The sequence below is a fragment of the Artemia franciscana genome, chromosome 8 (assembly GCF_032884065.1).
Source record: "Artemia franciscana chromosome 8, ASM3288406v1, whole genome shotgun sequence".
NCBI lineage: Eukaryota > Metazoa > Arthropoda > Branchiopoda > Anostraca > Artemiidae > Artemia > Artemia franciscana.
Genome location: NC_088870.1, coordinates 23866682 through 23884293, shown reverse-complemented (window position 1 = coordinate 23884293; position 17612 = coordinate 23866682). Strand labels below are relative to the sequence as shown.

General features: G+C 34.3%; 1 protein-coding gene across 7 annotated transcripts in view; it reads right to left on the bottom strand.

Annotated features, from left to right (window-relative positions):
- LOC136030165 (sorting nexin-6-like) overlaps positions 1-17612 on the bottom strand; it is a 106127-nt gene that overhangs the window by 26330 nt on the left and 62185 nt on the right. For all 7 annotated transcript variants that reach the window (XM_065708899.1, XM_065708901.1, XM_065708902.1 and 4 more), the window contains 2 exons: positions 15246-15450; positions 4700-4815 (listed from right to left, as the gene is read on the bottom strand). In XM_065708899.1, coding sequence (XP_065564971.1) covers positions 4700-4815; positions 15246-15450 — 321 coding nt within the window. The remainder of the gene's footprint in view (positions 1-4699; positions 4816-15245; positions 15451-17612) is intronic.

The following is a 17612-nucleotide window of genomic DNA, read 5'->3' as shown; positions in this document are numbered from 1 at the left end:
AATCCTGCATTAAGAAAGATAAATTGCATAACTTACAATCCTTGCCCCGGGGGCTGAGGGGGGCACTACATCTCTCGAGGCATAAATACTAGACCTTTAGAACAAAATCATTTTTCAAGATTTTGATCAGTATTGAGGGAAGGGGGCATATAAAATTGGTAAGGGGGCTGATTGTCCTTCGATAGCTCTACAACATTCCCCTTAACATTACCTGAAATTTAAAAATTAATACCCTCAGTCGTTCCTTAGATACTGACAATACGCCCTTCTGACACACAAGCACATGGCAAGCACATATTAGGTTCTATTGTGTTTGGCGTCCCTCTCCAAAGCTGTGGGGGTTATCACTTTCCCTTAGGCATAGTTATTTGAGCTTTAGATTATTTTGAAAGATATGTATTTTGAAACTTTATCAAATCTTTTTATGACGGAGGACAACTAAAAGAGACATGGGAGGGGGCTGGAAGCCCTCCAACTATTTTTCAACATCCCCATTAACATGTCCTGAAAGTTTCAACTTGAGATTTTGCAAACTTTTCAAAATAAGCATTGAAAAAATTTCAACTTTTTGATAAACTGGATGCACATATTGCATCCATATTGCATCTCCAGAGTTCAATCGAAATACACTTAGCCTTTACGGATACATCCCAAATCAAGCATATCTCCTTTTTCTAATCATTAATTTAAAAAAAAAATCCACAAAATAAGTTTTTCAAAGAAAAGTAAAGAATTCCATTAAACCAAAACTGAGCAAAAATAAAAGCAAATACCAAGCTTAAAACTACCACAAGTCAGCATCGATAAATAAATGAAACCAAAGACGAACAGAAATTACAATAAATAACCGATTCTAACTCAACACGAGCAGAAATTAACGTGAGTAGGGCTCAAAACCCCTATGCCTTCCCAAGGCCGGAACATAATCTGCACTTTACTGAAAAAAAATTAAATTTAAATGTTTTCACTTTTATGACTTTGGTAAATCAAATATTATTAACATCTCAGTATAATAAATATCAGTATATTCAGCATAGTCATTCTCTCAAATGACTTTTGGCTCTTAAAAAGGGCACTATAACTTCCACTTTCAAATCAAATGAGCATTATCTGAAGTTTATACGATCAACCATTAAATAAAAACCTTATATGTCCCAGGGCGTGACTTTATCCCCAGGGCACTGGAGGGTTGTGTCAACCTTAGAGGCATTGCCATATTTGCTTTGAACTAACTAGAGTAAAATCGCTATCTCACAATTTTGATCAGATTCGTTCGGTGGAGAGGGTCAGTTGGGGGGGGGGGGGAGGTTTCTGCCCTTCATCACTTTCAACTCTTAAAAGGAAACTAGAACTTCCAATATTCAACCAAATGAGCTTCCTCTAAAGTTTATACAACCATCCTTTCCATAAAAGTAAGTGCCCCCGGGGCGTAATTTACAACCCTTCCCCTCAGGCTCTGTGGGTTTGTTTCGACCCCAAAAGCGTTGTTATATGATGTTTAGACTATTTTCAATAAAATAGCTATCTCAAAATTAGATCCATTTCGGGACAATACGGCGTGTGGGTGTGTGTGTGTGTGGGGGGGGGGGGGAGTTAAGGTAGCTGCCCTCCGATCACTTTGAATCTTAAAAATGGCAATAGAGCTCGTGATTACCAATCGAATGAGCCCCCTCCGAACTTTATATGACCACACTTCTTATAAAATTCTTATATACCCTAAGGCACAACTTACAACTCTTGCCCTGAGGGATGGGGGGATTCATCATCCCCAAAGATATAACTTCCCTAAATTTCAACTACGTTGAAAAAAATAAATATCTCAAAATTTTGACTGGATGTGTTCTAGGAAATGATGGGCGTGGTGAGAGGGGGGAGGCATTTGCCTTCCAATCACTTTAGACTGATAACAAAGGCACCAGTCCTCTCAATTTCCAATCTAATGAGCCCCCCTTGAAGTTTCTACGACAACGCTTTCTATAAAAACCTTATATGCCCCGAGTGCATAACTTACAACCATTGTCCTGAGGAATGGGGGAGGGATTCGTCATCCTCAAACATAAAATTTCCGTAACTTTCAACTACGTTGAAGAAAATAGCTATCTCAAAATTTTGATTGGATGTGTTCTAGGAAATGATGGTCGTGGTGGGAGGCATATCCCCTCCGATCACTTTAGACTGATAACGAAGGCATTAGTCCTCTCAATTTCCAATCAAATGTGCCCCTTTTGGAGTTTCCACGACAACACTTTCTATAAAAACCTTATATGCCCCGAGGGCATAACTTACAACCCTTGTCCCGAGGGTTGGGGGTTTGGGGATTCGTCATCCTCAAAGATATAATTTCCGTAACTTTCAACTGCGTTGAAAAAAAATAGCTTTTTCAAAATTTTGATTGGATGTGTTCTAGCTTATGATGGTCGTTGTGGTGGGGGAGGCATTTGCCCTCCAATCACTTTCGACTGATAACAAAGGCACTAGTCCTCTCAATTTCCAATCGAATGAACCCTTTTTGAAGTTTCTACGACAACACTTTCTATAAAAACCTTATATACCCCATGGGCATAACTTAAAACCCTTGTACCGAGGGCTGTGGGGGATTATCATCTTCGAAGACATAATTTCCAGACTTTTCAACTGCGCTGAACAAAATGGTCATATCCAAATTTTGATCGGAAATATTTGGAGAAAAGATGGGTGTGGGGTAGGAGGGCATTCACCCTCCGATTACTTTCGACTATCAAAAGAGGAACTAGTCCTCTCAATTTCCAATCGAATAAGCCCTTTTGGAAGTTAGTACGACAATGCTTTCTATAAAAACCTTAGACCCCCAAGGCATAACCTACAATCTTCGCCTTGTGGGCTGCGGGGGTGGGGGGGGGGGGTTCATCCTCAATAGACATAATTTCCAGACCTTTCAACCACGTTGACAAGAATGGCTATCTCAAAATTTTTATTGGATAGGTTTGGAGAAAGACTGGGCGTGGGAGGGGGGTTAGTTGCCCTCCAATCACTTTTGACTGTCAAAAAAAGAACTAGCCATTTCAATTTCCAATCAAATGAGCCCTGTTTGAATTTTCTACGACAAGGCTTTCTATAAAAATCTTGTATGCTCCCAGGGCATAACTTATAACTCTTGCCCTGGAGGCTGTAGGGGGGTGTCATCCTCAAATACATAATATCCAGATGTCTCAACTAAGTTGAACAAAATGGCTACCTCAAAATCTTGATTGGATGTGTTTGGGGGAAGGGAGGGCGTGGGAGGGGGTTAGTTGCCTTCCAATCTCTTTCGACCGTCGAAAAGGGCACTAGCCGTTTCAATTTCCAATCAAATGAGCCCTTTTTGTAGTTTCTACGACAATTCCTTCAACGTGAAGTGCCTTGGTCTAAGACAAAAAAAAACATTATGCCAACATTGTTCTTTACTTAGACAGCGCTATTGCGCTGCCTTTAATAAACCCTGCATGCAAACAATAGGCAAATTGTACAGTTCACAATCCTTGCCTTGCCGAGCTGTGTGGGTCATGGCATTCCTAGAGGCCCAGCTGTTAAGACCTTTCGACAAAGTTAAACAAAATGGTAATTACAAAATTTCAATCACCGTAGAAGAGAGGGGGGAACTAAAAAAGACAATAAGAGGGGGACTGAGTGCCCGGCAATCTTTCTTCAAAATACCTTGAAAGTTGAAACCCATATAACCAACATACCCTTGAAACCCCTAATAACCTCAGCCGTTGCTTAGATATTGCTGACACTCATTTTTCACAGCCAACAGGCATATAGTTTGTTTTGATTGAGGTCAACATCCCTCTCAACATTCAATTAAAGTTTCACCTTGATACAATAAACTTTTTTGGAGATCCAGGACCAAACACGCCCTTTTCTCTTAATGAAAAGCCTTACATATTAACAATGGGCAACTTGCATCATTTATAGTCCCTGCCCCGGAAGTTTTAGAGATTTGTCACCCTTGAGTTATAGCAATTTTTCCTTATACTATTTTGAACACAATAGCTACCTCAAAATTTTGATCGGATGCGTTTTAGAAAAAGGCGCGGGGGAAAGGGGTGCTGGTTGTCCTCTGATCGCTTTTGACTCTTAAAAAGGGGATTAAAAATTTCAACTACTCTTAAAAAGTAAACTAGAACTATTAATATCAACTCAAATGAGAATCTTCCAAAGTTTACGTGACCACCCCTTCTATAAAGTCCTAATATATTGACAATAGGCAACTTACATAGCCCTGATACTCCTTTCCCCGGGGGCTGCCGGGTTTTCCAACACCGGAGGCAAAGCTATTTGACCTTTGGACTATCTTGAACGAAATGGCTATATCCAAATTTTGATTCGATGAATTTGGGAAAAAGGGCATGGGGGAGGCTGGTTGCTACCCTGCTCTGATCACTTTTGACTCTTAAAAGGGCACTAGAACTTCTGATTTCTAATCGACCCAGCCCTCTTCAAAGTTTATACGACCAACCATTCCACATAAAGTTCCTCTGGGGAAAAATAAAAACATAATACATTGAAGCCTTTTGGCTCTTTACCATGGGCAACTCCATAGCGTTGCCTATAAACAAAATATTTTGGAAAAAATTTGTTTGTTAAATCACCAGTCTGCATAAATTTCTGCAGACTATCACAAACAGAAGCGCTTCTTTTTTCTTTTTTTTTGCCAATGTTAGTAGAGTAGAGAGCTTACCCTTGATTTTTCTAAATAGTCAATAAGTTTTTGAAAGCATTCTTCTAAAGGAGAGACATCCATCGCACTTAACTGAGCTAATTGTGAAGCCACTTTCAACATTGAATCTGCTACATCTGAAAAAAAAGGCACACATTCGCTGAGAAGAGAACAGACAAAGAAATATGAAGGAAATTGAGGGCAGAAGAGATGGAGAAAGACAAAGGAGTGAAGAGGGGGAGATAAACAAAACTAGTGAAGCATAAATTAAAATTTTTCTACATGGTCTCTGCATTTATCTCTGTAAGTTAATAAGACTTCCTTTTCTAGCATTGTTTTAAATACAATTTGAGTAATTTTGGACGCTTTGTCTAGCATTATTGCTTTGACTGCATTCGTTCTTTGTATCTTTTTTTTTTACTTTCTTTTCCGGTTTTTCTTTAGAAAATTTCTCTTAAACATGACAAATATAAATGTTTTGAATAATGGAAACGCAAAAATTCTTTTCTTTTCTCTCGAAAAAATGAATAATGAACAATATTGTTGTGGTTCTTTAACAATTAGCAATAAACAAAAACATATTAGACTGCTCGAGCATCATTGTTTTATTTTGCAGTTGAAAACAACACAACTAAATTTATTCTCTTTAGTCCTTTTTTCCATTTGTATCTGAGCTCGTTCATAATCATACTTATTTTCCTACTTAATATATGGAAAACTTAAGAGCAAATAGGATGAATGGGACTAAATATCAAGTCAAGAATTTTTTTAAGTACCAATGATAGTGCCAATGAGATTGAATTTTTTTTAATCAGTTACGAGGAAACTTACACAACCATACATATCTTAAGAAATTAGGGAAAACCGGGAATTCAGTATCAAATAAAGATTTCTATATACAGCTATGCAATTTTTGGTGACACTGAAAACTACACATTTACATCACCAATTTTTGGCGGTACACTAAGTTATATATATCTATATATATAAAAATAAGTTGTCTATGTGTCTGTGTGTCGAGTGACGTCATGTTTGTGTGTTGACTGACGTCATATTTGTCGACTGACGAAATTACAGACCGGGACATCGGGGCACAAATGACGACCGGGACACCGAGACATAGGGAATATAAATGACGACCGGGACACTCAAAGAGAAAGCGACCGGGACACAAGGAATGTTCGATTAGCAATCACCATCAACAAAGCACCGGGACACAAATGACCACCGGGACACAGGGAATATAAATGACGACCAGGACACTCAAAGAGAAATTACAGACCGGGACACCGGAACACAAATGACGACCGGGACAAAAATGACGCCCGGGACACCGGGAATATAAATGACGACCGGGACACAACTACAACGAGGACGCCGGGGGGCACAGGGGGATATATAAATGACGACGGGGACACAGGGAATGTTCGATTAGCAATCACCATCAACAAAGCTCAAGGGCAATCATTAGAATAATGAGGTATAGATCTGAATACAGATTGCTTTTCCCATGGACAATTATAGGTTGCATGTTCAAGAGTCGGTAAACCTGACAATCTATTTATATGCACAGACAATGGGACAGCCAAGAATGTTGTATATTCGCAAGTTTTACGTAGTTAAAAATATATATATATATATATATATATATATATATATATATAATATATATATATATATATATATATATAATATATATATATATATATATATATATATATATATATATATATATATATATATATATATATATATATATATATATATATATATATATATATATATATATATATATATATATATATATATATATATATATATATATATATATATATATATATATATATATATATATATATATATATATATATATATGTATATTCACAGGTGGGACACAGGGACACAACTACAATGGCGCGTAACTAATATGGCGCGTGACGACTTACGCGCGCGGTGGGGGTGGGTGTATTGGGGGGGTGCACGAAGCGCCCCCACCAGCTAGGTGTTGGGTGCTAGTATAGCTAGCTAGTATATATATAAAAATAAGTTGTCTATGTGTCTGTGTGTCGAGTGACGTCATGTTTGTGTGTCAACTGACGTCATGTTTGTCGACTGACGAAATTACAGACCGGGACACCGGGACATAGGGAATAAGCACCGGGACACAAATGACGACCGGGACACAGGGAATATAAATGACGACCAGGACATAAGTAAAAAAAAACTAAAAAAACTAAAAAAAAGGTAAAAACTACAAAAAAAAACTAAAAAGAAAAAAAAACTAAAAACAAATAAAAAAACTAAAAAAGCTAAGAAACTAAAAAAACTAAAAAATAAAAAAAAAATAAAAAAAGGAAAAAAACTGGAAAATAAAGGAGAAAATCAAAACTAAAAAAATTAAAAATAAAAAAAAAACTAAAAAGGTAAAAACTACAAAAAAAACTAAAAAGAAAAAAAAATTAAAAAACTAAAAAAAAAAGTAAAAACCAAAAAAAAACTAAAAAGAAAAAAAGGGGAAAAACACAAAAATTTATTTCATCATATAACAATTCAAAAACGAATGTATATACAGACCGGGACACCGGGACACGAATGATGACCGGGACACAGGGAATATAAATGACGACCGGGACACAACTACAACGGGGACACCGGGGGGCACAGGGGGATATATAGATGACGACGGGGACACAGAGAATGTTCGATTAGCAATCACCATCAACAAAGCTCAAGGGCAATCATTAGAATCATGAGGTACAGATCAGAATACGGATTGTTTTCCCATGGACAATTATATGTTGCATGTTCAAGAGTCGGTAAACCTGACAATCTATTTATATGCACAGACAATGGGACAGCGAAGAATGTTGTATATTCACAAGTTTTACGTAGTTAAAAACATATATATATATATATATATATATATATATATATATACATACTAGCTGTTGGGGTGGCGCTTCGCGCCACCCCAACACCTAGTTGGTGGGGGCGCTTCGCGCCCCCCCAAAGCCCCCCCGCGCGCGTAAGTCGTTACGCGCCATATTAGTTACGCGCCATTGTAGTTGTGTCCCTATGTCCCACCTGTGAATATAGATAGATAGATATATATATATATATATATATATATATATATATATATATGTTTTTAACTACGTAAAACTTGCGAATATACAACATTCTTTGCTGTCCCATTGTCTGTGCATATAAATAGATTGTCAGGTTTACCGACTCTTGAACATGCAACATATAATGGTCCATGGGAAAACAATCCGTATTCAGATCTATACCTCATGATTCTAATGATTGCCCTTGAGCTTTGTTGATGGTGATTGCTAATCGACCATTCCCTGAGTCGCCATCGTCATTTATATATCCCCCTGTGCACCCCGGCGTCCCCTTTGTAGTTATGTCCCTGTGTCCCGGTCGTCATTTATATTCCCTGTGTCCCGGTCGTCATTTGTGTCCCGGTGTTCCAGTCTGTGATTTCTCTTTGAGTGTCCCGGGCGTCATTTATATTCCTTGTGTCCCGGTGTCCCGGTCGTCATTTATATCCCCCTGTGCCCCCCGGCGTCCCCATTGTAGTTGTGTCCCTGTGTCCCGGTCGTCATTTATATTCCCTGTGTCCCGGTCGTCATTTGTATCCCGGTGTCCCGGTCTGTATATACATTCGTTTTTTAGTTTTGTTTTTCTCCTTTATTTTTTTCCTTTTTTCTTTTTTTTTCTTTTTTAGTTTATTTAGATTTTTAGATTTTTTAGTTTTTTTTATTAGTTTTTAGTTTTTTTGTAGTTTTTACCATTTTTTTTAGTTTTTTTAGTTTTTTTTTTTACTTATGTCCTGGTCGTCATTTATACTCCCTGTGTCCCGGTCGTCATTTGTGTCTCGGTGCTTTGTTGATTGCTAATTTATATTATATTTATATTTATATTTTTTATATTTATTAATATTTTTTTAGTTTTCTTTTTCTCTTATTTTTCAGTTTTTTCCTTTTTTTTAGTTTTTTCTTTTTTAGTTTTTAGTTTTTTTTTGTTTTTTACCTTTTTTTAGTTTTTTTAGTTTTTTAGCTTTTTTAGTTTTTTTATTAGTTTTTAGTTTTTTTTTAGTTTTTGCCTTTTTTTAGTTTTTTCAGTTTTTTTTAGTTTTTAGTTTTTTACCTTTTTTTAGTTTTTTTTAGTTTTTTAGCTTTTTTAGTTTTTTCTTTTTAGTTTTTTTTTGTAGTTTTTACCTTTTTTAGTTTTTTTTCTTCTTTTGTATAGTGTGAAATAATTCAGACGTCATATGCGGACAAACACGACGTCACTCGACAGACAGACAGACAGACATTATTCATATTTTTTTAGTTTTCTTTTTCTCTTTTATTTTTCAGTTTTTTCCTTTTTTTTTTAGTTTTTTTCTTTTTTAGTTTTTAGTTTTTTTTAGTTTTTTACCTTTTTTTATTTTTTTTTATTTTTTTTTAGTTTTTTAGCTTTTTTAGTTTTTTTATTAGTTTTTATTTTTTTTGTAGTTTTTGCCTTTTTTTATTTTTTTCAGTTTTTTTTTAGTTATTAGATTTTTACCTTTTTTTAGTTTTTTTTTAGTTTTTTAGCTTTTTTAGTTTTTTTTTTCTTTTTAGTTTTTTTTGTAGTTTTTACCTTTTTTAGTTTTTTTCTTCTTTTGTATTAGTGTGAAATAATTCAGACGTCATATGCGAACAAACATGACGTCACCTGATCCACAGATCCACACACAGACAACTTATTTTTATATATATAGATATATATATATATATATATATATATATATAAACATATATATATATATATATCTATCTATATTCACAGATGGGACACAGGGACACAACTACAATGGCGCGTAACTAATATAGCGCATAACGACTTACGCGCGCGGAGGGGCTTGGGGGGGGGGGGGGCGCGAAGCCCCCACCAACAGCTAGTATATATATAACAATAAGTTGTTTGTTTGTGTGTCTGTCGACTGACGTCATTGTTAGGATTGAGCTGTATGTCGTCATGAAGTTGTTTGTCGTCTGACGTCATGTTTGTCGACTGACGAAATTACAGACCGGGACACCGGGACACAAATGACGACCGGGACACAGGGAATATAAATGAGAACCGGGACACTCAAAGAGAAATTACAGACTGGGACACCAAGACACAAATAACGACCCGGATATACAAATGACGACCGGGACACTAAAAGATAAATTACAGACCAGGACACCGAGACACAAATGACGACCGTGACACCAGGACACAGGGAATATAAATGACGACCGGGACGCGGGGGGGGGGCTTGGGGGGCCTGGGGGGTTATATTACTAGCCAATAGCTAGTAATATATATATATATACTAGCTGTTGGGGTGGCGCTTCGCGCCACCCCAACACCTAGTTGGTGGGGGCGCTTCGCGCCCCCCCCAAGCCCCCCCGCGCGCGTAAGTCGTTACGCGCCATAATAGTTACGCGCCATTGTAGTTGTGTCCCTATGTCCCACCTGTGAATATAGATATATATATATATATATATATATATATGGTTTTAACTACGTAAAACTTGCGAATATACAACATTCTTTGCTGTACCATTGTCTTTGCATATAAATAGATTGTCAGGTTTACCGACTCTTGAACATGCAACATATAATGGTCCATGGGAAAACAATCTGTATTCAGATCTATACCTCATGATTCTAATGATTGCCCTTGAGCTTTGTTGATGGTGATTGCTAATCGACCATTCCCTGTCCCGGTCGTCATTTACATCCCCCTGTTTCCCCCGGTGTCCCCGTTGTAGTTGTGTCCCTGTGTCCCGGTCGTCATTTATATTCCCTGTGTCCCGGTCGTCATTTGTATCCCGGTGTCCCGGTCTGTATATACATTCGGTTTTTAGTTTTGTTTTTCTCCTTTATTTTTTTCCTTTTTTTTTCTTTTTTAGCTTATTTAGATTTTTAGATTTTTTCGTTTTTTTATTAGTTTTTAGTTTTTTTTTCTTTTTAGTTTTTTTTGTCCCGGTCGTCATTTATATCCCCCTGTTTCCCCCGGTGTCCCCGTTGTAGTTGTGTCCCTGTGTCCCGGTCGTCATTTATATTCCCTGTGTCCCGGTCGTCATTTGTATCCCGGTGTACCGGTCTGTATATACATTCGTTTTTTAGTTTTGTTTTTCTCCTTTATTTTTTTCCTTTTTTTTTCTTTTTTAGTTTATTTAGATTTTTAGATTTTTTAGTTTTTTTATTAGTTTTTAGTTTTTTTTTCTTTTTAGTTTTTTTGTAGTTTTTACCTTCTTTTTAGTTTTGTTAATTTTTTTTTTTACTTATGTCCTGGTCGTCATTTATACTCCCTGTGTCCCGGTGCTTTGTTGATTGCTAATCGAACATTCCTTTTGTCCTGGTCGCTTTCTCTTTGAGTGTCGTCATTTATTTTTTTCTTTTTTAGTTCTTTTAGTTTTTACCTTTTTTAGTTTTTTTTAGTTTTTTAGATGAAAATTTTTTTTAGTTTTTTCCTTTTTTTCTTTTTAGTTTTTTATTGGTTTTTACCTTTATGTTAGCTTATTTTTCAGTTTTTTCCTTTTTTTTAGTTTTTTTTTATTTTTTATTTTTTTTTAGTTTTTTACCTTTTTTTATTTTTTTTAGTTTTTTTAGTTTTTTAGCTTTTTTACTTTTTTTATTAGTTTTTTTGTAGTTTTTGCCTTTTTTTAGTTTTTTCAGTTTTTTTTTTAGTTTTTTATTGGTTTTTACCTTTATTTTAGCTTATTTTTCAGTTTTTTCCTTTTTTTTAGTTTTTTTTAGTTTTTAGTTTTTTTTAGTTTTTTACCTTTTTTTAGTTTTTTTAGTTTTTTAGTTTTTTAGCTTTTTTATTTTTTTTATTAGTTTTTAGTTTTTTTTGTAGTTTTTGCCTTTTTTTTAGTTTTTTTAGTTTTTTAGCTTTTTTATTAGATTATAGTTTTTTTTGTAGTTTTTGCCTTTTTTTAGTTTTTTTAGTTTTTTAGCTTTTTTATTTTTTTTATTAGTTTTTAGTTTTTTTTGTAGTTTTTGCCTTTTTTTAGTTTTTTCAGTTTTGACGTCACCTGATCCAGTTTTTTCAGGTGACGTCACCTGATCCACGATCCACAGACAACTTATCTTCTATCTATATATATAAAAATAAGTTGTCTGTCTGTGGATGTGTGGATGGATGTGTGGATGGATGTGTCAGGTGACGTCACCTGAAAAAACTGGATTAGGTGACGTCAAAACTGAAAAAACTAAAAAAAGGCAAAAACTACAAAAAAAAACTAAAAACTAATAAAAAAAATAAAAAAGCTAAAAAACTAAAAAAACTATAAAGGTAAAAACCAATAAAAAACTAAAAAAAAAACTGAAAAAACTAAAAAAAGGCAAAAACTACAAAAAAAAACTAAAAACTAATAAAAAAAGTAAAAAAGCTAAAAAACTAAAAAAACTAAAAAAACTAAAAAAAGGTAAAAAACTAAAAAAAATAAAAAATAAAAAAAAACTAAAAAAAAGGAAAAAACTGAAAAATAAGCTAAAATAAAGGTAAAAACCAATAAAAAACTAAAAAAAAAAAAGGAAAAAACTAATAAATGACGACACTCAAAGAGAAAGCGACCAGGACAAAAGGAATGTTCGATTAGCAATCAACAAAGCACCGGGACACAGGGAGTATAAATGACGACCAGGACATAAGTAAAAAAAAAAAAAACTATCTATATATATAAAAATAAGTTGTCTGTGGATCTGTGGATCGTGGATCAGGTGACGTCACCTGAAAAAACTGGATCAGGTGACGTCAAAACTGAAAAAACTAAAAAAAGGCAAAAACTACAAAAAAAACTAAAAACTAATAAAAAAAATAAAAAAGCTAAAAAACTAAAAAAACTAAAAAAAGGCAAAAACTACAAAAAAAACTAAAAACTAATAAAAAAGCTAAAAAACTAAAAAAACTAAAAAAAAGGCAAAAACTACAAAAAAACTAAAAACTAATAAAAAAAATAAAAAAGCTAAAAAACTAAAAAAACTAAAAAAAGGTAAAAAACTAAAAAATAAATAACGACCGGGACACAGGGACACAACTACAACGGGGACACCGGGGGAAACAGGGGGATATAAATGACGACCGGGACAAAAAAACTAAAAAGAAATAAAAACTAAAAACTAATAAAAAAAACTAAAAAATCTAAAAATCTAAATAAGCTAAAAAAGAAAAAAAAGGAAAAAAATAAAGGAGAAAAACAAAACTAAAAAACGAATGTATATACAGACCGGGACACCGGGATACAAATGATGACCGGGACCCGGGACACAGGGAATATAAATGACGACCGGGACACAGGGACACAACTACAACGGGGACACCGGGGGAAACAGGGGGATAACCTGACAATCTATTTATATGCAAAGACAATGGGACAGCAAAGAATGTTGTATATTCGCAAGTTTATATAACATAGGGACACAACTACAATGGCGCGTAACTATTATGGCGCGTAACGACTTACGCGCGCGGGGGGGCTTGGGGGGGGCGCGAAGCGCCCCCACCAACTAGGTGTTGGGGTGGCGCGAAGCGCCACCCCAACAGCTAGTTTTTATATATATAGATAGTTTTTTTTTTTTACTTATGTCCTGGTCGTCATTTATACTCCCTGTGTCCCGGTGCTTTGTTGATTGCTAATCGAACATTCCTTTTGTCCTGGTCGCTTTCTCTTTGAGTTTCGTCATTTATTTTTTTCTTTTTTAGTTCTTTTAGTTTTTACCTTTTTTAGTTTTTTTTAGTTTTTCAGATGAAAATTTTTTTTAGTTTTTTCCTTTTTTTCTTTTTAGTTTTTTATTGGTTTTTACCTTTATTTTAGCTTATTTTTCAGTTTTTTCCTTTTTTTTAGTTTTTTTTTTATTTTTTATTTTTTATTTTTTTAGTTTTTTACCTTTTTTTAGTTTTTTTTAGTTTTTTAGCTTTTTTACTTTTTTTATTAGTTTTTAGTTTTTTTTTGTAGTTTTTGCCTTTTTTTAGTTTTTTCAGTTTTTTTTTTAGTTTTTTATTGGTTTTTACCTTTATTTTAGCTTATTTTTCAGTTTTTTCCTTTTTTTTTAGTTTTTAGTTTTTTTAGTTTTTTACCTTTTTTTAGTTTTTTTAGTTTTTTAGCTTTTTTATTTTTTTTATTAGTTTTTAGTTTTTTTTGTAGTTTTTGCCTTTTTTTAGTTTTTTTAGTTTTTTAGCTTTTTTATTAGTTTTTAGTTTTTTTTGTAGTTTTTGCCTTTTTTTAGTTTTTTTAGTTTTTTAGCTTTTTTATTTTTTTTATTAGTTTTTAGTTTTTTTTGTAGTTTTTGCCTTTTTTTAGTTTTTTCAGTTTTGACGTCACCTGATCCAGTTTTTTCAGGTGACGTCACCTGATCCATCCACAGACAGACAGACAACTTATTTTTATATAGATAGATATATATATATATATACATATACATATATATATATATATATATATATATATATATATATATATATATATATATATATATATACAACAACATATGACTTAAAAAATGTTTTACAGTTTAGCTCCTTTCTGAAGTTGGGAATCAATTGAAATATTGCAGACGATGAGAATAGTCAAATTTAAGGAATTAGTTTTGCTTATTTCTTTTTACAGTTCAGCGTGCCAATACCGACGAAAATTTGACACTCCCCTAAAGACTTCATAATTTTGGAATAACCAAAGGAGAATCATGAAATCACTAAGTTTTTAGAAGAAAAATGCCTAAGATAAGTCCAGGGGGAATGTTCCTATTTTGATGTCCTTGGTACTCTAAGAATATATCCTTTTTTATTGTTTTACGGAGAAGCAATAATGTTGTATCTTTTAGATGTAGAGAAACAAGTTTACCTCTGCGGGGCAAGACGGGTCCCTGAATCCTTCTCATAAGGACGCCTACTAGAAGAGATTGCCTTGCTAATATATTTGTTCCGCCATTTGAGGAGAAAAATGGTAGTTCGTGCCTATTCGTTGTAAGAGCTCAAGAAAAAGACATTAGATCTCAATCGGACCTACGAGGAAGTAAGACATTGCTGTGCCTACTGGAAGTCCAGACATAATTCAACCATTGCTGAAGTATCCTCTATTTTTGTCATTAGGATATCTACTAAAAGATGTTTCGGATCTAAACAAAAGCTGGTGGGATGTTTTGTCTTTGTCTTTTCGAGACTGTGAGCTGACCCAACCTCTGTGGGAGAGAGAGAGAGAAAAGGTTAGGGGACTAGATTCTTGTCATCAGAACACCTAACAGAAGGGGTTGTTAGATCACGATCAATCTTGATCGGATGGAAATTAGAGCTATTTTCTTAATTGTGCCTCTGGGTGTCTGAGCCTGATCTAGCCAAAATTTTTGCAATGAGAATAACTCGAGCAGGTAACACACACACACATACACGCACGCATAGGATATTCCAAACAGACAGGCTTCCTAATCTAAAATTATATTCACTGAAATCCTTCTTAGAGGAAAAAAAAACACTCCCTTGATAGAAATTCAAAGGTTACAAATACTTTGTACTAAACATAGGAGGGAAATTGATCTTAACCTTTATGTGCCCTTGTCATTTTGTCTGCTTTATAAGTAGCATCTTTCAAGTGCTCATGAAAAGCCACCAAAAAATGTTTTTCTTTTTCAAAGAAATCATCAGTATCTTTCTGAGTGGTCGAAAGAAGTATCTCATCAGTTGACTTGGTAAATGATTTCCAAAAATCTTCTATTTTCTCCTTTCTGTTTTTTCCTCTAACCGATAGCTGAAAAAGAAAAAGAAAAACTACATTTCTTAATACGGATTACGAAGACTCTTCCAAAAATTGCTTCTTCAAAAACCCCGTAGATCGTAGCTGATATTTTCAAAAGCCTTCAAAAAAAAAAAAAAAAAAAAAAAAAAAAAAAAAAAAAAAAAAAAAAAAAAAAAAAAAAAAAAAAAAAAAAAAAAAAAAAAAACTGAAGCCATGCTTAGTTCCAACCTTCTGTTTTAACACAATAATAATAGGCATCAATCATACCCTCTTAGGGATGTTAGCAAATCTTACACGTACGAATTAAAGTCAATGAACGTATGCTTGATTTTCAAAATAAAATAAAAACAAAAAAACCAACAAAGTATCAGTTATGCATCAAGTAAAATTGCGATGAAGGCATGAAATTTGACTCCATGGTACAGGAAGCTCATTTCTATTAAAAGGCAGTCACCCCTTGGGAAACATCATCAGTTAAATTATTTGTGATGAAATTATGATATTAATTTGAAAGTTTTCCAGGTGAAAGTTCGACAAACTAATTAATATATATCAAGGATATCAGATATACACCTTCAGACCCAGAACAAGCCTTAAAACTATTTAAATGCCATCCAATACTTAAAAGAAGAACACTTCTTTTTCTTCGAGACATTCCTGCTCATTTTGAAGTCTTATTGAAATTTGTGTGTATAGCGATTGGAACATTTCATCATTAGGAATGTATATAATAACCACGCAACTGCTAAGAATGCTCACTAAAAACGTGATAAATAGAGATTAGCCCATAATTAACAAGACTAACAATACCATTCGTTACAGCCACTTGTACCATAAACATATGTTTATGTCTGATTTATACTTACAGTTTGACTTACCAGAAAGAATGCAGTTTAGGATCTTAGTTACTGCATCCAGGGACTCTAAAGTTCCTCGTCTGGGGTTGCTCTGGAACTTTGAGCTTAAAACGTTATCTGACCACTACCAGGCTTTCTGCCAAAATTTTGGGCTATCCCCTTTGAATCACCCTTTTCAACGAAATGGCCCATCCCCTTAATAATTCCCTTCAACCGAGATTATCTCTGAAAGCGACAGCACGATGTCCTCAAACTACAGCCGAGTGTCCCAAGACACACGAGATATGAGCAAAATTCTGTTCCCGCTTTTTATATTGTCATAATTGCGAAGTAAAAGCGTATTTATGTAATATAGTTTTTTAACTTGTCCAAACTGAATGTTGAATATACTGACCAGATTAGGCGCTTTGTTTGCTTTACTACTGCCGTGTTCCCGGTTTCGTGCGTATTTAATAAAAGGGAAAAAATAACTTGGATTTGAATCTTCTTATATAGTTTTGGCAAAGTTACAATCTGAGGGACCAGGTTTCCACAACAGTTGAGCCTCATTTAACTCTAATTCGGATATTGTTATAGCACAACTCAAATTCTGCTGTTAAATACTTCGGAGTGTATATCTTTATCCAACCCTAAGGACCCAACCTAGGTGCCTCTGGAGTGTAGAACCTATCCATCTCTGACCCAACCCTAATCTGGAAGCTGACCTGCCAGCCTTCCAATGTACTGTTAAACAGCTCAACTCAAGTTTTTTTTTAAACTTTTCCAATTTTCTCAAGGATGAGGTATACTGGTAGGAAAATAGCTTCCAATGCCAAGACTTTGGCTACACAGTCTGTTAAGTTTTAAATACGAAAAATAATCCGAACAACAATTGATTTGATAAAATTTCGGTAAAAATTAATTAAGGACCTGAAATGTTTCAAAAGTTTATGGTTAATAGCTAACGAGTGCTTTGTTGAAAATAAAACGGAATCTTGTGTGAATTGTTAAGAAAAGCACGGTCTATTCAATCTGCCCGGAACTAAAATAATAATAAAAAAAAGTTATTTTCACTATAGGACCACTATATAAAGAGGGATAGGTTAAAAGAGTGTCCATCAAACCTGTATAAACTGGATATATATTTGAAAACAAAGGATATATAGATGATTAAGGGAATTCAACTCCTAGACCAGGTGACGGAGAACAGAAGCCAAATTAGCCTGAAAATAAATGGAGAGAAAACAAAATGTACACCTACCACAGACTCGCCTTCGAGCATCACATGTGGAGAGTAACATATAGAGAAGTTCGTCTATTTCAAATACCTTGGGAGCA